This window comes from Bos grunniens, chromosome 10 (genome assembly GCF_055505025.1).
Source record: "Bos grunniens cultivar Pamir isolate PY7600 chromosome 10, Bosgru_T2T1.0, whole genome shotgun sequence".
NCBI classification, from domain to species: domain Eukaryota; kingdom Metazoa; phylum Chordata; class Mammalia; order Artiodactyla; family Bovidae; genus Bos; species Bos grunniens.
Window position 1 is genome coordinate 19,187,239 of NC_141174.1, and position 23,217 is coordinate 19,210,455.

General features: G+C 48.7%; 1 protein-coding gene across 15 annotated transcripts in view; it reads left to right on the forward strand.

Moving 5' to 3' along the window:
- DPF3 (double PHD fingers 3) overlaps positions 1–23,217 on the forward strand; it is a 285,381-nt gene that overhangs the window by 193,628 nt on the left and 68,536 nt on the right. For 12 of the 15 annotated variants that reach the window (XR_015134063.1, XR_015134062.1, XR_015134064.1 and 9 more), the window contains one exon: positions 3,764–3,901. Coding sequence is in view for 9 of the 15 variants with exons in the window: in XM_086319922.1 (XP_086176048.1) it covers positions 3,764–3,901 (138 nt within the window). In the remaining 6 variants the exon portion in view is untranslated. Of the gene's footprint in view, positions 1–3,763; positions 3,902–12,885; positions 12,977–23,217 lie in introns of all 15 variants that reach the window. The other 3 variants (XR_015134065.1, XM_086319930.1, XM_086319931.1) reach the window with 1 other exon arrangement.

Below are 23,217 nucleotides of genomic sequence, written 5' to 3' on the forward strand. Positions count from 1 at the left end.
CAGTGGGTATGTTTTGAAGGTGTAAAATGTGTTTGGCAGCATGAGAGGTAGAGTCGTTGCCATCAAGAGGAAATTGATATGAAACGGTCCTAGGAGAGGCCCTCCAGTGCAGTCCTGGCCATAATTTAAGGAAATCAAAGAAGAAATGTCCGCTCGGGTGGGTAGTGAGTTCCCCATCAGTGGAGTTGTTCCAGAAAAGCATCTAGAATGTTCGTGGGAATAAAACAATTGGATAGCTAGTTAGACCACATGACTCTTAAGATCCTGGGATTCTGTGATTAAGGAAGACAGTATGGTGGCTCAGTGGTAAAGAATCCACCTGACTGGGCACTCAAAACTGGTGCTCTGGGAAAACCCAGAGGGATGGGGTGGGGAGGGAGGCGGGGGGGCGTCACGATGGGGGGACACATGTATACCCATGGCTGATTGATATTGATATAAGGCAAAAACCACTATAATAGTGTAAAGTAATTAGCCTCCAATTAAAATAAATACATAAACTAAAAAAATAATAATCCACCTATCAATGCAGGAGACCCAGGTTTGATCCCTGGGTTGGGAAGATCCCCTGGAGAAGGAAACAGCAACCCACTCCAGTATTCTTGCCTGGGAACTCCCCCGGATAGAGGGGCCTGGTGGGTTACAGTCCATGGGTCACAAAAGAGTCAGATACAACTTAGTGACTAAAACAACAACAACAAGCTGTAATCACAACAAAACGACTCAAATAAAATGTGGAGGCGCGTGTGGTGGGAGAGCTGCAGAGGCGGCTGAGGTGTCCCCGTATCAGTACTGATGTTATTGTCCTTATTTTAATAAACACATTTACTCCTCACCAGTAATATGCTTGGTAATAAAATGAATTTATGTCCAGTGACCCCGTAATTTGCTGTTTATTGCCCTTAGATCATTTAAAAGGTTAAATAGAAAAAGCCACAAGCAGGCCCACAGTGTGCCTCAGAGGTCTCCTTAGGGCCCATTTCCTGAGTGAAATGGAATTGAGATGTGTAGTGCCATGTTATTATTTTTTTTGCAATATTTATGTGTGCCCGTGAAGAGGAGAGAGAGAGAGGGAAGCCAATTGCAGGACTTGAATTTATAGTTACTAGGTCAACAACTTGATCAACACTTGAATTTCAGACTCTCACCTTGTTGAGATAGTCCAGACAATTGCCAGATTCCGTAGTAGAGGTAAAGGTGAAAGCCCCTCTTTCAGGAGGGTCCGGCGCCTCCTGTGGTCTCCTGTGGTAGACCACACTGAAGCCCCTCACCCCTCACTACTGTTTCTTGAGCATCTTTTAGGTGATGGGTACTGAATGAGATACTTTACAAATGTTACTTATAATCCTTCAAGGTAGGTAGTACTATTGTTGTTTTCAGATTAAAAAAAAAGTCACGTAGGGATTATGTGTCTTATTCAATTTCACAGAGAACTCAATTCGTTTTTGGAAGTCAACATAACTATGTGACTGAAAAGCAAGATAAAAGATAGGTGAAAAATTATAGACCTATCTCAAGTCTGAGTGTAGATGTAAAATTAGAAAATAGAATGCAGCAGCATATAAAAAAGATAATACGCTCCAATCAAAGGGGGTACATTCTAGGAATGCAAGAATGGCTCAATAGTTGGAAGCATTAGGAAATCAATGTAATTCACCATATCAACAAACTAAAGTAGCATCATATATTAGTAGATGCTGAAAGGCTAGCTGGTAAAATTCTCCTGTAATAAAACTAACCCAGGAATAAGACGAACTACTTAAACTTGATAGAGAATACAGCCTAGTCACTTACAGTGAATTCTAAACAGCGAATCACTAAATGCAATTTCACTACAATAGGAAAAACTTACTTTTGCTGTCTTAGAATATGGTCTTGGTGATTCTTACAAATGAATTAAGCTAAGAAGATAAAATAGTTTGTATAAATATGAGAAAGAAGAGATGACATTATCTATTTTTGCTGAGGTTATAATACTTGAAAAACCCAAGAGAATCTAGTAAGAAAGGAAAAAAAAAGTTGCTCGGATATGTCCCACTCTGAGATCCCGTGGACTGTACTCTGTGAAGCTCCTCTGTCCATGGAATTCTCCAGGCAAGAACACTGGAGTGAGTAGCCATTCCCTTCTCCAGGGGATCTTCCTGACTCAGGGATCGAACCCAGGTCTCCTGCATTGCAGGTGGATTCTTTACTGTCTAAGCCACGAGGAAAGAAAGGAAACCCCACCAGAAATAATAAGGGAGGCTGGTAAGAGCATTGTGTCACAGCTCTTCTCTATACTGTGGAGGTCATGCAGCTGGTCAACTTTGGCCCCTGAAAGTGGGATTTGAACCCATGTCTGATGATGAAGCCTGTGCTCTTTCCACCTTGTGAAGTGTTTACTATCACAGCTATAACCCAGGCATGTGAAGGGAGAGTCTCTTAAAGCTGCCAATTTCAGCTGGTCCAGCAGATTGGGTGGGGTTTGCTCTGCTGGGGAGAGGTGGGGGCAAGATGAGAGGGTCAGCACAGGATTTTTACCTGAAGACCCTCAAGACTTCTGCCACCAGAAGTGCCATCCCTCCAGGGGCTGGGATGTTGGGCTTTGTGGTAGGCAGGGGGGTGACAGTGGTCTAGTCTTAGCCATTTATGTGCTGAGCAGACAACCAAGGGAGCTGCCCTTTCATCTTTTTGGCCCCAAGAAACCATATTTGTGTTGCTTGTTGCCCTTGTCTCCGACTGTCCACTTGAGTAGTAGGGCCTGCCGGGACACATTTTTTAGAGATTTGGGGTATCAGAGACTCCTTGGGCCATCAAAGACACAAGCTCCTGGCTAGCACATTTACCAAGGATGCCTTGGATTTATGGTTTTCATGGTGGAAATGGAATGTGTTTTTCTGGCACAAAAATCACATCAAAAATATGGTCCACATAAAGCTTTTGTACTTCATACAGAGTCAACCAGAGGGTGGCAGAAGGAGAACTGCACAGGAGTCCAGGAGGCCTGGGTTCCGGTGGCTGGCTCATCCATAACTGGCTGTGTGTTCCCAGGCACATCGCTTAGCCTTGCTGGGCCTCACTTGCCTCATCCATATACGGGACATTGGATTAAATTAAATAGACTCCAGTCTGTGCGTGCTAAGTCGCTTCAGTCATGTCTCACTTTGTGACCCTATGGACTACAGCCTGCTAGGATCCTCTGTCCGTGGGATTCTCCAGGCAAGAATACTGAAGTGGGTTGCCATGCCCTTCTCCAGTGGATCTTCCTGACCCAGGGATTGGACTTGCTCCTCCTACATCTCTTGCATTGGCAGGTGGTTCTTTACCACTAGCGCCACTTGGGAAGCCAAAATAGACTCCTAATACCTTTTAACTTCAAAGTTATAATAACGACCACCCTTCCCGTGTGCCCAGCTCTGTTCTCAAGTGCTTTGCACAGAGATTAACTCATCATAACAACTCAAGAGTGAAGTACTATTGTGATTCTCATTTTTCCTCTGAAGAAACCTGAGGCAGAGAGGGCAAGTGACTTTCCCAGGGTCTCACAGCTAGGAAATGATGGTGCTCTTACTCAGTTCAACTTCTGGGGTTTTTCTTTACCTGGGTCCGTGCTGTTATAGTGCTGTTGGTTCTGTCCAGTGGGTGAGGGGTGTTGGGAGTGGGAGACACTTTTTCAAGGAAACTGGCTCTGGGGTGGATGGATGAGCCACTGCCTGGGAGATTGATGGCAGCGGCTGCAGACGTTGCTGACATTTTTGTTTTCCTTTCTTCTTTTCTTCTCTAGTCTGCGGCAAGCGCTACAAGAACCGGCCAGGACTCAGCTACCACTATGCTCACACTCATCTGGCCAGCGAGGAGGGGGATGAGGCCCAAGACCAGGAGACCCGGTCCCCACCCAACCACAGAAACGAGAACCACAGACGTGAGTTCCCAGGTGTTGGGTTGGGTGAGTGGTAAGGTGGATGGGCAGGGCTACAAGCTTTCCTTTCTGTTCACCTGTGGGATTGTCTGCTGGCACTTGTGGATTGGTCTCAATGATTTGTGATGAGTTGGCTATTTCAGCCTCCCAAATACCCCTGTAGGTCAGCGGAGCCCCAGGCTTAGAGTGGGCTGAGCAGGGGTGGCACACCCAGCTCTGTTCCCAGAGGACAGAAGGTAAGTGTTAAGGCCAAGGGAAACCTCTTTACCTGGCTATCGTCAAATGCCAGACCTGGCAGTCTTTTTCCCCAGCTCTAGAAGATCCATTCACAGCTGCTAATCTGAGTTGGGCAAAGCTCTGGGGTGTGTCAGTTCAGACAGACCTTCCAAATGTCTCCTTGGCCATAAGAGACACAGGATATTCTTGATCCATCGTCTTGGCTCTCGTAAGGTCACAATTTGGGTAAAAAAAATACTACCCTAGAGTTTCCATGCTCTTCTCTTGATCCCTCAATCAGCAAACATGACCTGGGTGTGCTTGTCATTGGGGATGCTGGGCTCTGGAGAGCCAAAATGATTCTGAAATTTGTGTTTCCATTTCTATTCTTTCTTTCCTTCTTCAGCTTCCATTTATGAATTAGAGAGTCGCAAAGGGCTTAGCATTCACCACGTGACTTCCCTCTACGACATTCTTTAAGGTTTCTGGACCCACCCCAAACTCAGGATGGGATGGGATGATGGGATCTTTAGGGCTTGCTTCAAAATGTGGGTCATTCTAGGATGATGGGGTGAGGAATAATTGTGGACATGCCAGTGTTTTCTATTTTGTTCAGAAGATTTTGTGGTAGGGGTTCCTTTAGCGAACAAGTCAATGAAATACAAGGGATCAGACCTTTAAAAATATTCAGATTCTGGAGTTTGAGGATGACTCCTGTGCAAGTCAGTCAGTCAACTCAGTCAACTGATGTGAATTGACTGCCTTCAGCCAGTGTTTGAGACAATGAACACATGTTGGCCAAAACCTTTCTTTGGATTAGTCTGGGTTCTCCCTTAACCCCCAACCCACTTTCCCTTTGTAGCATTGCCTTCTGTCTTAGTTCCTTGGATTGCCCCAACAAAGTACCAAAGGCTGACTGGCTTACCAGTGATTTGTTTTCTCACAGTTCTGGAGCTAGAAGCCCCACATCAAGGTGTCATCAGGGTGGGTGTCCTTGGAGGCCCCTCTCCTTGGTTTGCAGGTGGCCGCCCTCCTGCTGCCTCTCATGTGGTCATCCCGTTGTGCACATGTACTTCTGAGGTTATGTGTGTGTCCAGATTTCCTCTTTTTATAAGGACACCAGTTAGCTTGGATTAGGGCCCATCCTAACAGTCTCATTCTAACTTGTGCTTTTTCATCATCTCTTTAAAGGTCTTAGATCCAAATATAGTCATATCCTGGGGGTTAGAGTTCAACATGTGAGTTTGGGAGGGACATGATTCAGACCATAGCACCTTCTTTAATTCTCAGTCTCTTTAAGAATTCAAGCCCTTCGTGAACCTCTCTTCTGGTGCAAGCCCGACTGTTTATTTTCTCACCAACTGTTGTTATCTGGACAGAACCTGAAAGCAGGCAGGAGGTGCCCTCCTCCGCATGTCAGCTTCTGAGTAGTCACAACGCTGAGGTCTCTGCCTTCTCCCTGGGGAGAGGTTCCCTTGGTTCACCCTTATCTTCCAGAAAGGAATATACATTGACCCGTACCAATCAGCTGGGTTTTGCATTCTGCCATCTCTCCTCTCCTCCTGTCTCTGATCTAAGTGGCCAAGGCATAGCTATTGTCTCCTGCCTCGAGGAGGCCGTGAGTGCCTTCCTTTGATTTAGGTTGCTATCTGGGAGGCGTTGATTAGCAAAGGTTGCTCTCTCTAAACTATTTATCGTTTGGTGTTATTTCCCACTCCCCCCAGTGCTGGCTTGTGGGCTTCCTTGGTGGCTCAGTGGTAAAGAATCCACCTGCCAAAGCAAGAGACATGAGTTTAATCCCTGGGTCGGGAAGACCCCCTGGAGAAGGAAATGACAACCCACTCCAGTATTCTTGCCTGGAAAATCTCGTGGGCAGAGGAGCCTGGCGGCTACAGTCCATGGGGTCACAAAGAGCTGGACATGACTTAGTGACTAAACAACAGCAACTGGCGCTGGCTTATCTCCCCTTTAAGGGCTTCCCTGGTGGCTCAGTTGGTAAAGAGTTTGCCTGCAATGTGGGAGACCTGGGTTCAATCCCTGGGTCGGGAAGATCCCCTGCAGAAAGAAATGGCAACCCACTCCAGTATTCTTGCCTGGAGAATTCCAAGGACAGAGGAGCCTGGTGGGCCACAGTCCATGGGGTCACAAAGAGTTGGACACAACTGAGTGACTGACACTTTATCTCCTTTATGGTAGTGGTGGTTTAGTTGCTAAGTCGTGTCTGACTCTTTGCGATCCCATGGCCTGTAGCCCTCCAGGTTCCTCTGTTCATGGGATTTGCCAGGCAAGAATACTGGAGTGGGTTGCCATTTCCTTCTTTAGGGGATCTCCCTGATCCAGGGATAGAACCCAGGTCTCCTGCATTGCAGGCAGATTCTTTACCGACTGAGCCACCTGGGTATCTCCTTTAAATCTCTTCTCAAATGACAGGCCATTTTGTTCCCCACGCCACAGGGTTAGGCGTGCCTCTCTTTGGTCTGGATCTTTTTGTGTGTGTGTGCATGGTGATGGCAGCCACAGAGGAGGGTTCCTTGTGACCTCCAGGTATACCATGGGCCCCAAGTGGACTCCTCCTTAGCCGTTCCTGCGGGCCCCTCCCAGCTGTCTGTTGACTTCCAAGGTGGGCACTGGCCCCTGTTATTCTCCGTCCACCGGGATCTCCTCACGCAGTCTTGTGGGTCATTGTCCTTATGTCCTCACCGTGAGGCTGGGCAGCCTTGCTTAGGGAGGAAGCTGCATCTTTTCTCCTGGATGGAGACGAATCCCTGAGTATCCAGCCATGTGCTCCCCTCTCTCGGGGGGTTTGCCAGTGAGCACTCTTGTTCCAGCCCTGCTCCATCCCCCTCCTCTCATCCTGGTCATGAGAAATTGGGTTCTTCATAAAGGATCATGCAACCACTGGAGGGGTTTAAACTGCATAGAAAAACAACAGCTGTTGCTGGGCTCATCCAGGGCCTTCTCATACGAGGAAGGTTCAAGAACCCTCACAAGCACCATTTTGACAACATCTCCTCCCAAGGCCTCTGAGAAGTCTGTGATTAACTCTAATTTTACTAGCAGGGATAGGGGAGATGGGCTGCAACAGAGATACCCTCAGTGTCCACAGAGCCCTCCCTCCCCTCTTCCCCAATTTCTCTGGATGAATCCAAGAGACAGCAGCTCTCTTCCTGGGCCCCCTGCACACAAACACTGACTGTTTGCCACTCCGAGTGTGTGCCCTGCTCCCTCCCACACGTCCCTGGTGAGCGGCCCCCTCACCATGTTCCCATGTGCTCTAATTGCCAGCATCATCAATACCTAGTCATTAGCTGCCCCCGCTGTTTGGTGGTGGGACACCCATCCTGCCCCTAAATGCTACAGGGGCTGTGCGGGGAATCGAAGGTGACAAGCTTCGGCAGCATTCCAAGGTCTCAGCCTGTGATCCTCCCTTGGCAAGGCTTTTGGAGTGCGGGAGGGAGGCAGGAGCGCTCCATCCGGGAGGTTCATCTCCAGTTCCCCCCCAGAAAAGGTTCTGGATGCCAGCGAGGTGGGAATGCTGACTTTTTCCCCTTTGAGCAGAGCTGCAGGGTGACCCCAGCTGCTTGTGAGCACAGGCCTGTGGGAAAAGCTGCCCTTACAGACACTGGAGATGTCACAGGCATCTGCCTTTGCACCACCTGCAGCCGCAGAGACCTTTTGACTTTGGTCCTCCTGCTGTCCCTTGTGCTTCCCCCCAGCTGCGTCTCCAGCAAAGCCCATTGCTCATCCCTGCTCCTGCCGCTGCTGAAAGGGCAGAGTGGAGTGCTGGAACCGGCTCTGACTGCCCCTGCCCTCCGCCCCATGCTGCCCTGTGCTGTGCTTCTCCGGCCTCCCGCCGCCTCCCAGCTCTGCTGCCTTTGTTCCTCTCCTGGGCCCGCATTTTCTCCTGGATATATGCTGCTTGCCTCCCCGCACATCTGTCCCCTTTGCTATGTGCCCTTCCCTCTCTGCCTAAACTCCAGGCAGTGCAGGGCTGTGTGGAGCTCAGACACCCCTCCTTGACAGACAGGACTTTTCTGATGGGGTCCTCCCTGCCTGAGCTGCTACCCTTCTCCTCCCTGTAGGAGGCTGGATTCTTCCTACTTCTTCTATTAATATTTCTCTGCCCACCTTCATCTACTTTCTTCTTCTTTTTAAAAAAATATTTTATTTATTTATCTGGCTGTGCTGGGTCTTAGTTTTGGCACATAGGATCTTTGATCTTCACTGTGGCATGATCTTTAGTTGATGTGGGATCTAGTTCCCTGACCAAGAATCGAACTTACGCCTCCTGCCTTGGGAGCAAGGCATCTTAGCCACTAGACCACCATTAGACCCTTTCATCTACTTTCTACAAATGTCACTCGCACATATGTGCCTATATGCGTACAGACAGTCAGACAGACACACACACACATGCATAGACTGTATTTATGTGAATAGATGGAGGGAAGGTTTGGGCAGGTTTGGACTCTGACAGCTGCCACTCAGGGGCGTCCTGTTGTGACTTCGTCAATGCCACCTTGGTAAACAGCCGCTGCTGCTGCTAAGTCGCTTCAGTCGTGTCCGACTCTGTGTGACCCCATAGATGGCAGCCCACCAGGCTCCGCCGTCCCTAGGATTCTCCAGAACACTGGAGTGGGTTGCCATTTCCTTCTTCAATGCATGAAAGCGAAAAGGGAAAGTGAAGTTGCTCAGTTGTGTCTGACTCTTAGCGACCCCATGGACTGCAGCCCACCAGCCTCCCCCATCCCTGGGATTTTCCAGGCAAGAGTACTGGAGTGGGGTGCCATTGCCTTCTCCATTGGTAAACAGCACTGGGTTACAATTCAAAACTCCTTTGACACAGGCTCACAATGTCAAAGCTCTTCTTGAATTTCTTTTTATCTTCTTTGCACAGTGGTAATCTATTATAGACGATGTTTTCAAGGTATCTTTCTTTGTGGGTGGTGCGAGTATGGGCATTTCTGAGGTCATGGACCTGTATGAAAAAGCTGTGTGAATAAATTCAGTCTAGTATATTAATCAGTCCGTCCATCCATCTATCCATCCATCCATCCATCTGTTGGTTTAACGATCATGTATCAAATACTGTCTTGGTCCCCGACCTTGGAGAGCACGCAGTCGTGAGCAGGAATGTGTAATAGGGTTTGTACAGAGTCTGGTGAAGGAAGCCAAGGGCTCAAGAGCATGGCACACTTTCTACTCCAAGGGCAGCAGTGCTCTAAGTGTGGCTTCAGCATCAGCTGGGAACTTGCTGGGAATGCAGTTTTCTGGCTCCACCAGACCTTCAGAAACAGACTCTGAGGGTGCTGGTCAGCACTCTGTGTGTGTGTGTGTTTTAATAATTTTATTTATTTATTTAATTTGTGTTTTGGCTGTGTTAGGTCTTTGTTGCTGCACGTGGGCTTTCTCTAGTTGCGACGAGCAGGGGCTACTTGCTAGTTGGGGGCCGCAGGCTTCTCGTTGCTGGTGGCTTCTCTTGCTGCAGAACACAGCCTCTAGGGTGTGTGGGCTCAGTAGTTGTAGCTCCCGGGCTCTGGAGCACTGGTTCAACAGTTGTGGCACATGCGGCCTTAGTTGCTCCACAGCACGTGAGCTCTTCTCGGATCAGGGATCGAACCCATGTCTCCTGCATTGGCAAGCAGATTCTTTACCACTGAGCTACCAGTGAAGCCCCAGCAATCTGGGTTTTAAAAAGTCCTGCAGGACAATGAAAGCTTCAGAACATGAGAACATTTAAAAAACATGAGGGGATTTGCAAAGGCTTCCCTGAGGAAGTGGCCTTCAAGTTAGCCCTTGAAGAACAAGGAGAAATTGACTGGGTGGGAGAGAGCTTCCCAAGCACGGGGAACTGTGTGCACAGGGGCAGAGGTGTGAAGTAGCATGTTGTGTTCAGACAATTAGTAGTAGTTGGGTTTGACAGTGGCATTGCAGAAATGGTGGAAACATGGGCAAGGGCCACAGCTTTAAGTATCTTCTCTGCCAGGCTGGGTAGTTGTCATCCTATAGGAAAAGGAGACTTTATTTTCTTGGGCCCCCAAATCACTGTGTATGGTGACTGCAGCCATGAAATTAAAAGATGCTTACTTCTTGGAAGGAAAGCTATAACAAACCTAGACATCGTATTAAAAAGCAGAGACATCACTTTGCCAGCAAAGGTCTGTATAGTCAAATCTCTGGTTTTTCCAGTAGTCATGTATGGATGTGAGAGTTGGACCATAAAGAGCGCTATGGGCTGAAGAATTGATGCTTTTGAAATGCGGCGCTGGGGAAAACTCTTGAGAGTCCCTTGGACTGCAAGGAGATCAAACCAGCCAATTCTAAAGGAAATCAACCCTGAATATTCATTGGAAGGACTGATGCTGAAGTAGGCCACCTGATGTGAAGAGCTGACTCATTGGAAAAGATTCAGATGCTGGGGAGGATTGAAGGCAAAAGGAGAAGGGGGTGGCAGAGGATGAGGTGGTTAGATAGCATCACCGACTCAATAGACATGAATTTGAGCAAACTCCAGGAGGCAGTGGAGGACAGAGGAGCCCGGCCTGCTGCAGTCCAGGGTCGTAAAGAGCTGGACATGACTTAGTGACTTAACTTAGTGACTGAACAACAAAGGAAAAGGAGAGTCATCACTAGAAGTAAGAATAAATGATTTATAGAGAAATATATGTGGTGTATTATTAACTGTTGGGCTTCTGTGGTGGCTCAGCTGGTAAAGAACCTGCCTGCCAATGTTGGAGACACAAGAGATGGGGGTTCAATCCCTGAGTTGGAAAGATCTCCTGGAGAAGGAAATGGCAACCCACTCCAGCAGTCTTGCCTAGAAAATTTCATGGACAGAGGAGCCTGGCAGGCTACAGTCCATGGAGTTGCAAAGAGTTGGACTCAACAGTATGCACGCACGTGCACACACATACACACACATTATTAATGGTGGTGTGGCATCTCTTTCTTATTTAATAGCATAAATGATTGTAGAATGCTCTCTACAACATACTTGGAGCTTCTATGAAGGAAATGTGTTTTAATATATGGATCTATAAAATTTATTCCAAGCCTATGTCTCAGGTTCCTGGCATGGAAGTCGGGTTGCCCTCAGTCCCAAGAGGGCTCAGTCTTCTGTTTAATAGCGGTGGCCTGGCATATAGCTAGGCTCTCAATATCTGTCAAGAGAAGAAAAGTCCCCACCCCAGTGTGCCTGTGGAGGGCACGCTGTACTCTGCAGAACTGAAAGAGGAGAGCTGAGTTGATTAAGGGTAATGTCGGCTGATTAGATAATCTGAAAATTAGTCTGATAATGTGCAAATTATCTAAAAGAAGCATATGATGTCATTGCCACACTGATGGGGAAGATGGAACAGATGTTAGTCTTCTGACATCTCTGTCCTCTAGCATATGGCCCAGGGGCAGCAGATACAGCTTCAAGAGAGAGAGTGAAAGTTATGTTTTGCATGAGCTTAAGAATTTTGGATCACTCTGAAAGGTGCCTGAGAAGCTTTATAACCCACACAACCCACCCCACCACTTACCCAACCTTGACACAGGAAGTTCAGGCTTTGATCCAGGGCTCTGTCTGAAAAAGTGAGCTGCCCACTCCCTAAAGAGCAAATTTGGAACACGGGTGTTCCTTAGGTGAATTATTATTTTACTGAACAGTTTATAGATTCCAAAGCAAAGAAGAATCTGAGGGGTTGCTCTGACCTCGAAGGTATACTTAGAGTCAGCTCTCCAAACCGGTGGATCATCCACACTCTGGACCCTGTGGCTGAGAAAATGGCACTGGAGTTGGCCCGGCCCATGTGCGAATCATGACCTGGCCACCTTGCCATCTTCTGTGTATGGATGTGGGTCAGTTACACTTCTCTGCTCCTTTGTTGCCTCATCCATGAAACAGAGAGAACCATCTTGCTGCCCCTGTGGGGTTGTTATGAGTCTCTAGGCGATGTGGGTGTCTGGCACCTGGCCCTCTTGATGAGAGTGCCTACATCCCGCCTCCATGCCCTTTGGGCCAGCAGAGCATGTGCAGACCACAGATGGACGATCTGAGTCACGGCCTGTCTGTGGCTATGCGATGCTGAGAAGCTGACTGCCTATGGGGGTCTCACTGGCCTCAGGCGAAACTGTCAGAGCCTGACTCAGTCCTGGCACAACCTTTGCTAACTCTTAGACATGGTGCACGAATCCTTCCACATAAGCTAAACGTGAGTGTTTACTGAGCACTTACTGGGCATACGCCCTCATGGGGCCACGTGTAACTGGGGCTCCTAAAAGAGAACACGTAGTCTTGGCCCCAGGAAATGAGACGGATATGAGACACCGGGTAGGAGGAAGCTGTGGGGTGGAATCTAGCCGGTGTCTGGCCCTGAATTTCCCTTCCTGTTTCCCCAGGATCGGGCATCTACCCGCCACTTGCCTTTCTGTGAGCCTCTTATTTCTCTCACATTTTTGGCCTAATTACCTAGAATGTTCAGGATTGAAGAGTCCCATGGTCTTGATCAGTGACAAGGATGATAATACTTGCTGACATTCCTTGAATGTGTCAGACACTGTGCTAGGCGTGCTGTGTTTATCTCATTCATTCCTCACAGTAACCTTATAAGATAGGTGTCATGTCTCCTAGAGGACACCAAGGCACCCAGAGACTGAGGGATGTGCCCTTGGACACGGAGCATGAATGTGAATTCTTCAGTCATGTGTCGCTTCTTGGGAAAGCTTACTTATTTATTACTGTGATCTATTTTTCCTGCCTTTTCAGAAATAAAATTGTTTTACAGAGGAGAAGAAGTGAGAAAGACATGGTGGAATACCTAATGGTGCCAGGCACTTTATACGCATCATCTCATGTGATGTCTGCAAGTCCACGAGGTACATGCTTCCCTCTGATTTTTACGGTTGAGGAAACGGAGGCTCAGAAAGGTTTAGGAACTTGCTCCAGGTCACACAGCAAGATGAGAAGCTGAGATGTGAATGTGCTTAATTTGGACACCATTCAGTTATGTCAGGACACTGGAACCTCAAGTGATGAATCCCAGTCTCAACCTGGGATGTTTGTTGTGGTCCTACTGATGACCCTTAATGTTCCCCTATAGGTCAATTATCAAGTGCATCACATTGCATAGTGACTTTTCAAAAGAAATGAATGTATTAATGGGCAATATTGAAGTCAGCCTGGGCTATATAACAAAATACTATAGACTGGTAGCTTAAACAATAGGAATTTATTCCTCACAGTTCTAAAAGTGTCTTTTAGATGGTCAGTGTCTTGTGGGGACTCTCTCCTTGGGTTGGAGATGGCTATCTCTTTGCTATATCCTCACATGGCCTTTTCTTGGTACATGTTGCTGCAGGGCCAGGTGAGCTAAGTCCCTTCAGTCGTGTCTGACTCTTTGTGACTCTGATGGAACTGCAGCCCACCAGGCTCCTCTGTCCATGGGATTCTCCAGGCAAGAATACTGGAGTGGGTTGCCATGCCTTCCTCCAGGGGATCTTCCTGACCCAGGGATCGAACCTGTGTCTCTTATATCTCCTGCCTTTGGCAGGTGGATTCTTTACCACTGGCACCACCTGGAAAGCCCCACAAGTAGGTGGAGAGAAGAAAAGTCTCTGGTGTCTCTTATAAGGACACTAATCCCCACCACGAGGGCCTCATCTCTCGATGCCATCACACGAAGGGTAAAGACTTTAATATGTGCATTTTAGGGGAGAAACAATTCAGACCATCAGATCAGTCGCTCAGTCGTGTCCGACTCTTTGCGACCCCATGAATCACAGCACGCCAGGCCTCCCTGTCCATCACCAACTCCCGGAGTTCACTCAGACTCACGTACATCGAGTCAGTGATGCCATCCAGCCATCTCATCCTCTGTCATCCCCTTCTCCTCCTGCCCCCAATCCCTCCCAGCATCAGAGTCTTTTCCAATGAGTCAACTCTTCCCATGAGGTGGCCAAAATACTGGAGTTTCAGCTTTAGCATCATTCCTTCCAAAGAAATCCCAGGGCTGATCTCCTTTAGAATGGACTGGTTGGATCTCCTTGCAGTCCAAGGGACTCTCAAGAGTCTTCTCCAACACCACAATTCAAAAGCATCAATTCTTCGGCACTCAGCCTTCTTCACAGTCCAACTCTCACATCCATACATGACCACAGGAAAAACCATAGCCTTGACTAGACCATAGCAGGCATATTTAATCTTCAGAACAAATTTAAGCTATTTATGACATTATGTGGAACCTCCTTTACAAATTCTGCTTGAGACTTGTAAATGAGTTTTGCTATGGAAAAAAAAAATCACACATCTCTCTGTTCAACCATTTTCCTGCATCTTTCTCTCTCATTCTATGGCTCAGTCTTTCCAAGTTCTTTTTATTTCTTTCTGGCCTTGTTCTTTAAAAAGATAATGCTGTACCTGAAGTGAAAACCCTAGGACTCATCCTTGGCGCTGTTTTCCTTCACCACCCATATTGGCTCACCACCCATATTGGCTCCCTTTCTCCATCTCCAACACCACCAGCTTCAGCTCCTGCTTGGATCATTGCAACTTCTTTATTGGTCTCTCTGTGTTTATTCTTACCTCTCATAGTCTCTTCTCCATGGAGTAGCCAAAGTCATCTTTTAAAAGTATAAGGTAGATTATGCCATGCCATGCTCTCAAAACTTTCATCATACTTGAATACAATCCAAACTCTTCATCTTGAGGGCCCACATTTTTGCTTCTCAAAGTGTGGTCAGCAGTTTTAGTATCACCTGGGACTCCGGTGACCAGCTTGTCCAGGTTGGCTGAGGACATTCCCAGTTTTAGACTGAAAGTTCTGTGCCCTGAAAACACCTCAGTGGCAGGCACACCTGGATACTTGGCTACCCTGAGGGGGAGCTTATAAGAAACGTGGGTTCTCAGGCCCTTCCTGAGCCTATGAATCCTAATCTGAATTTTAATGCGATCCCTAAGTGGTTTGCTTGCACCGCACTCAAATTTGAGAAGCCCTAGCCTCCAGGGACTGCCAGCCACTCTGACTTGACTTCCCTCGGGTGTGTGGTTGTGTGTGCCTGTGGCAAGGTAGTATCAGGTGGGCCAGCTAAGAGCCCCACTGCCTGGGCTCAAGGCCCATGTAGCTTGACCTTAGACAAGCTTCCTTTTGCCTTATCACCTGTCTGAAATGAGAACATTTATGCATCTATTTGTGCTCAATTGCTTCAGTCCTAGCTGACTCTTTGCAACCCCGTGGACTGTAGCCCGCCAGGTTCCTCTGTCCATGGGATTCTCCAGGCAAGAATACTGGAGTGGGTTGCCATGCCCTCCTCCAGGGGATCTTCCCAATCCAGGGATTGAACCTGAGTCTTCTTCATCTCCGGCATTGCAGGCAGATTCTTTACCACTGAGGCACCAGGGAAGCCCTAATGCATCTCCACCACAGGGTTATGTGATGGTGAAATAAGTGAATTAGTATATAGTACAGCACTGACAGAAGATATGTATGACACAGTGTGGTATGTCTGTGACGTGTCTCGTTAGAGCTGTGGTCCTACAGCCTGAGCGCGTCAGGAACACCTGTTCCTTAAACACACACACTGCTGGATCCCATCCTAGAATTTTGGATTAGATAGGTCTGGGGTGGAGGCCTAGAATTAGCATTTTTAAGAAGTCCCTGTGTGAACCACTGCCTTAGAGAGGTAGAGCTTTCAAAAACCTCTAAGCAATCAGTGTTTGCCTTTAATTCTTTTTTCTTTTGGAAGCACTGAGTCACATAACCAGGAATGATGTGGCACTGTTAAATCTAGGGGGAACTTGGTTTTGATCCTTTTCCTAGGACTCTGTCCTACCGAAGGCAATGTCTGTGTGGCTCCCAGCACCCGCTTCCCGGCTTGCTTTCTGGGTGTGGTCCTCGTCTGGGCCCTTACCCCGGGGCTGGCCTGCCCATCAGCTCCGTGGTCCTTGACTCTCTCCTCCTCCTCAGGTCTGATGCTTGGGCTCATCCTTTTCTTTTTCCTGAGTACTGTTTTTCAGTCTGAAAGACACAGAAAATGCTGGTCCTTGGCAGACCAATGGGGTTGACAGGCCTGAGTCCCATGGAGGTGGTGGCGAGGAGGGGTGGAGAGGGGCAAGGCAGAGAGGAAGAGAGGAAGGGGGCTTGCCGAGTTCTGCCATCACGATAATAATATCCTGACGAGTCAAGCGGACCAGGCTTCTCCTGCTCGACAGCACCGGGATGGCCTGCCATTCTCTCAGGGGAACGACGCCACTTCATTCACAGCCTTTCTGACATTGTTCCTCCCAAGTGAAACGTTCTTCCCCTCAGCTGACTCATTTGGTGGCAATAACAAGTTGCTACGCCAGGGCACGAACTGACCCACATGACCTGCCGCTGGAAAATGGAAACATCTCCTTGTGCTTTTCCTTAATCAGCACCGAGAAAAGTAATCCGCTTTGCTTCGTCTTTTTCTCACTCTTCCGAAGCCTCAGTGACAGACCGCCGGTTGCTGGCCTGAGGCTGGAGCACAAAGGACATTACTGTCGGGTCATGTGACCGTCCAGTCCCAGAACTGGGGATGTGGGGTCCAAACTCCTGGCAAATGGCAACTCTAACCAAACACATCCATTAAGAGGGAGACGTCAGTGTGAACAGACGTGTGCTTTCTGATTCTACAGCACAGTGTCTTGGAGTAAATATTTGCAAGGTCTGTGTCTAATGGTTTGAATCTTATGTTTTATAAAGATAGAGGGAAGAAGACAGATATAAAGAAGGCTGGGATGACTGGCATATACTTAACATTTTCAGGAAGATTCTACAGCCACCAGAGCACATAGTAAGTCAGGGCCTAATATTCTCACTGGCTACTTCAGGGCGCCTGGCAAGACAGCAAACATGGGGTTTAAGGGGCCCTGGGGGCCAACTGAGGCTGCGAGTTCTTAACTCCTTCCATCTTGGCTTTCCAAGAAATGCCTAAGGGAGAGGCTTCCCGCAGGAGTGCAGACCTGTCGACTTCCTCCACCACTGCTTTATTCTCTCTGATGCCCCCACCCCCAGTCTTTACTTCCCCCGTTACAGCCAGGACTGATGCTGGAAGTGCCTTAGGACGGTCAGTCAGTGCTCAGGAGACACTTTGCATCCCCTGAGTTCCTGATCTTTGACTTCCCTTTTCCCGGCAGTTGGTTTTCTTCCCCTCCCAAAAGCCTCTGTGAAGATCTGCCCATCCTTTCATTAAGTATTTATTGTCAGCTCTGTGTCAATCACTGTGTCAGGTGCTGGGGATTCAGAGATTAAAGACACCGCTCCTGCCCTCAGGGAGCTCACGGCTAACGTGGAGAGAGACGCGTACACAAACATGAAGCAGGGATGAAAGGCTGAGTTCCTTGGGGTTTGGAAAACTTCGCTTTTCTGTCTCTTCTTTCACCCTATTATAATCCTCAGATAGTAGGCCGGAAGGGGGCCTTAAGACGACATCTCGTATATTCTCTTGCCTCTAGATGGGCACACATGCAAACAAACCTGGGCCAGGGACATCTTCCCAGGTGCAGAGGCCTCTCCCAAGAAGCCTGCTCCTCCACCCAGGCCTTCACCTGTTGAGCCGCGCTCGTGTCCAGCTTTCTGACAGCAGCGTGCTGCCGTTTCAGCTCCTGTCTCCCGTTGTCCTGGACAATATGGAGTCGGCGACTTAGGCCTATCTATAACCCCAAAGACTTATTAAATCAGCCCTCGGCCTTCTCGTCTCCAGAAGGACTCCTCTGGGGGCCTGGAGTCATTCTGCCTTAGCAGCACGTCTCCCAAGTCCCTGTCACACACTCACACTGTGTTCAATGCCAGGTGGCAAGATGGCGCATGAGTGGATCACGTGCTGAGTGGATCCAGGTGTCTGTTTTCCCCTGGGCTCCCCGGCTGCCCCGTCTTCCACATTCATGGAGGAGGGCATCGTTTGTCTTCCCTCTGGAGTCCTGGGGTGGGGCCGGAGTTGCTATTAGGTGGCCAAGAAGAACCAGCCTGAATGGAATCCCAACATTTTTATTCCTGGGATCTGTGGGATTTATTTTTTCATCAGTTCTAGGGAAGCAATGAAAAAAAGGTGTCAGGCCTTGGGGATAATTTATATGAGTAAACACGTAAGGAGTAGGGTGAGCAGGAGCATGAGAATTAAGGCCATTTATCCAGGCTTGGAGGCTCTGTGTGCCCTCTGGTCCAGCCTTCCCCACAGTCTTTATCTCATCACTTTAACCCTCTCGTGGCTCTGCTCCACTTGGGCCCAGCACCGATCTCTTCCCAGCCCCAGCCTTCCGCCGCCTCCCCCTCCCTTCCCAGGTCCCTCATTAAAGGCTGGGTGGAAGGGAGCAGGCGGCGGCGGTGGCCTCCAGCTGAGGCCTGCTCGCTGATTCTGAACGGAAGGCACGTTGGCTCTCCCCGACACCTCCCGCCCCGTCTCTGCAGCTTCCTCCGCCAGCCCAGCCTGTCCGGTGTGCCCTGTGTGGCCAGTCTGGGGCTGCCTTCCACCTTCTCCCTCTTTGCCTCTCGCTTCTCTTTAACTCCATCCTCTGAAGATGTGCTCTGTGCAGCCACATGGCACCAGGCTAGGATGCTTTACACTTGAGAGATGAAGTAATAACAGGTGGCAAGACCAGAGGCTGCCGGAGCCCAGGATTCCGGTTGCCATGGTAACATGTCAGACCTGTGGAGGGACGGGAACTGTCAGTCGTGGAGGGTGGTGGGGGAACGAGGGAGGGGTTGGGGAGGGGGGCGCGGAGAGGCACAGCGCCTCCTGGAGGGCTCTTCTCCCTGCCCGCCCTGGGTTCCTTGAGCAGCTGTACCGTCTTGCTAGCCGGCCCTGGCTAGACAGCTGCGGGCCTGGGCTGGGGTGGGGCTGGGTGGTGGGCACGGAACACGGCCCCGAGGCTGTGCACCCTGGCAGGCGGTCGGAGCATCTGCTCGGGACGTGAAGTCATGCTTTTGTGGATGTGCCATGGAGGAGCCTGAACTTCCAGCTGGCTTCCTCCTTCCCTAGGACCCTAGGGAGGAGGCTCTGGTCTCGGCGGAAGCAGGTGAAGGGTTGTTGCTGGTGGCCAGCCTGTGGTCTCCATGCATTCTTCTCCTGAGTGGCAGACGCGTCACTGCAGCAATCAGACCAAGAGAGGGGCCAGACAGCCCTGTCCTGGTAGTAGATCGGTGGAAGGTTTGGGGCCTTGCTTGCGCTTGCCATGTGTCCTGGCTGAAGTCAGAAGTCCTGTGATGTGCTGGTGTGCTCTGACACCTTTCCTGAAGGCTGGCTCACCCTTTCCCCAGGGTGCTGGTGGGATTGTTTGGGACCTGGCTTTTCCTTTCTCTTGATTTATCTGAATACTCCCTCCCACCTTTTGTTATTATTATTGTTTGGCATTTTTTCATGAACTTTGTTCCTGATTTCCATTTTTTTTTCCTTTGAACTTTTTAAAGTTACCCCCCCTCACCCGCTAGGTGAACCCCTGAACTCTCAAAGTGTTAGAAAGTGTTAGTCGCTGTCATGTCTGACTTTTTGCAACCCCATGGACTGTAGCCCACCAGGTTCCTCTGTCTATGGAATGCTACAGGCAAGCATACTGGAGTGGGTAGCCATGCCCTCCTCTAGGGGATCTTCCCAACCCAGGGATCGAACCTGGGTCTCCTACATTGCAGGTGGGTTCTTTACCATCTGAGCCATGAAGGAAGCTCTCTCAAAGCTCACTTTATTTTCTCAGCAGCTTCTTTGTCTCACTTATATGATCTCAGCCCATGAACATTAATCAACAGAAAACCAAATCCATCATTGCAGACTCTGCCATCGACATGCCACTCGGGTCGTAGGCCTCTCCGTCATCCTGTTCTATGAAGCGGGACTCAATTTCCCATAAGCAGAAGCGGAATGTCTATTTAAATACTACTGGCAAGGTCTGGGCAAGCTTCCTATTTATAGTAAAATCCTTTTTATAATGACCTCATAGATGGTGCCAGGAAATTGCTCACGGATGGGTCAGGCCAAAGGCCAATAAAGCCATGGTGTGAGCTTTACTTTAAAAAATTCCTTCATGAGCCTCTGGAATCCTCTGGAGAAGTGTTTTCATGGAGTCTATGACAATAAACAGGGCCACCAGGATGGATTACTGTGGTAGAGACATTAAATGTAAGTTCAAAGGGAATTTCCGCTTTTATCAGGCCAATCTCAATACTTTTTATTGCTTTGGGCTTCCCAAGTAAAGTAATGGGTGAATCACATTGACTTTAAAGAGATTTATGAAATATTTTATATGCAGAATTGGCTCTGGACTTCCTGGAGGCAGAGAAGTGTGATTAGAGACAGAGTCTCTGGGAATACTGACAACCCAGGGGGTGAATCCCGCTTCTTCCACATCTTAACTAGGCCCTGAAGCCAGCCCCTTCATCTCTTTGGGCTTCAGTTACCTCATCTGTCAGATGCTCCCTACTTCACAAAAATGTTGTGAGAATCAATGAAATAGTATATGAAAAGCATCAGGGTAAGACATGTTACCATCTTGTAGTTGTCATATATGTCTGCTTCTTTATCTTCTCAAAAAGTGGTTGAATAGGGGGCTAAGTGGGTAGGCACAATCTGTTGTTCCCTTGTCATGAGACAATCCTGGTCTTTACTTCCCTTGTGTGTCTGTGTATAGGACAACGTTGTACCTACTGTAATAGGGGTACACTGCTGCTGCTGCCAGGTCGCTTCAGTCGTGTCCGACTCTGTGCGACCCCATAGACGGCAGCCCACCAGGCTCCCCCGTCCCTGGGATTCTCCAGGCAAGAACACTGGAGTGGGTCGCCATTTCCTTCTCCAGTGCATGAAAGTGAAAAGTAAAAGTGAAGTCGCTCAGTCGTGTTCCACTCTTAGCGACCCCATGGACTGCAGCCCACTAGGCTCCTCCGTCCATGGGATTTTCCAGGCAAGAGTACTGGAGTGGGGTGCCATTGCCTTCTCCGTAATAGGGGGTATAGTCTAGTGTTACTCTTCCAGCAACCCAGGGCCCTTGGCTACCCACTCTTGTGTACTCTGGGAGCTAGCTAGACATGACCCAGACCAGATGACCGATCAATCCATTTGGACACGACCAGCTCTTCTCTCTGGGGATTAGGGAAATAACCTAGGCAGAGAGGGCTATTCAGAGTGACTGGTAACTCTGCCTCTGTCCCCCTAGGAGGGGCTCCTGAGGCATCCCTGGGTTGCTTACCTACCTCTCTGCTATCCTTTCCTAAGCTGTTCATCTCACACATCATTGTTAACCATTTCCTGTGTGCAGGACGTGTTGGTTTTCTAACAATGAGTTGGATGTGTATACTCCCCTATTGGAAGGAGTAAATCATTGACTATGGGGGGATGAGGCAAGTGTACACATGTATAGACAGAGGGGAAGGTCCTAGAAGTGACTTCAACAGCATGCTCTCCCCAAGGCCTGATTGGTCATTTCTGGCCAGAGAATTGGGAGCGCTCCATGGGAGAACCCTCATTGTAAAACTAATCCTAAAGACCCCCAAAGAGTAAGAAGAGAACCAGATGAGAAAGCTGTTGGTTAGTCCATCCCATGCCATTTTACCAAGATGGATGGAAGCTTGAGCTCACTGTCATGAGAGGGGAGTAGGAATTGAAGTAGAAAGGATTTCACTGGAAAATGAAGTCTAACTGCTGACTATCACTTTCTACACTGGGCCCTCACTGGGATAAAACTGTACCCACCCACCTGGCCTGTCACAGCTGTACACACCAGGGCCTGCAGTTAGAAGTTTATCACCTTATTCATCCCTTTGGCTGGGAATTTGTATGCTGCTGCTGCTGCTAAGTTGCTTCAGTCGTGTCCGACTCTGTTCGACCCCAGAGACAGCAGCCCACCAGGCTCTGCCGTCCCTGGGATTCTCCAGGCAAGAACACTGGAGTGGGTTGCCATTTCCTTCTACAATGTGTGAAAGTGAAAAGTGAAAGTGAAGTCACTCAGTTGCATCCAACCCTCAGCGACTCCATGGACTGCAGCCTACCAGGCTCCTCCATCCATGGGATTTTCCAGGCAAGAGTACTGGAGTGGGGTGCCATTGCCTTCTCTGGTATGCTGCTGCTGCTGCTAAGTCGCTTCAGTCGTGTCCGACTCTGTGCGACCCCATAGACGGAAGCCCACCAGGCTCCCCCGTCCCTGGGATTCTCCAGGCAAGAACACTGGAGTGGGTTACCATTTCCTTCTCCAATGCATGAAAGTGAAAAGTGAAAGGGAGGTCGCTCAGTCCACAAATATACGTGGAGACCCTGCTCTGGTTCAGTTTCCTCGGAAGCTTTGCTTCATCAGATGAATTCAATTCTCCTCTTTGGTCTTTCCCTGTAGGTTTGATTTCTCCACCACTGTCTGCTATGCTATACTAGACTGTTTCTGAATTTTTTATTTCTTGCCAGGTTCAAGTCCCTAGTTTAATACGGTGTTCTACCAATGGTCTGTTGGTGGTAAAAACTATAAAGAATTATCTGGGCTTTCTTTTTTGTTTTTTTGCTGCATAGGGTCTTAGTTGTTGTGCTCAGAGGCTTCTCTCTAATTGTGGTTCGTGGGCTCTGGAGCACGTGGGCTCTGTAGTTGGTGGTACACAGGCTGTCTAGTTGAGGTGTATGGGCTTAGTTGCCCCGTGGCATGTGGGATCTTAGCTTCCCAACCAGGGACTGAACCCACACCTGCTGCATCGGAAGGCAGATTCTTTATCACTGGACGACCAGGGAAGTCCCTTTCTGGGCATTCTTATACTCTATATTCTATGTCTTCATTTTGATAAATCACAAGGGATACGGTATGTTGGAGAAAAACTAGATCCTTTGGTTGCTTACAGATTTTGTGAAACGGGAGAAGTCTGACATAAAAAGGAGTCCCTAAGAGAGCAGGAAAGAAAAGGGTGATGAGACTGGGCCTCCTGAGAGGTTTGGTGTGAAGATGTACATGGAGTTCTTTGATCTCTCACCATTCAGGAAGCTACCTAAGTTGTGATTGGCATTTCCACATTTTATATCTAGTTCATACCAGTCATGAAACTTAGCTTTGGTTGACACTCAACCCCTCCATTTGAAATTACCCACTTCTTTCTGTTCATCTTTTGACTGATTTCCATGATAGTTGCTTAATGAAGAAACCC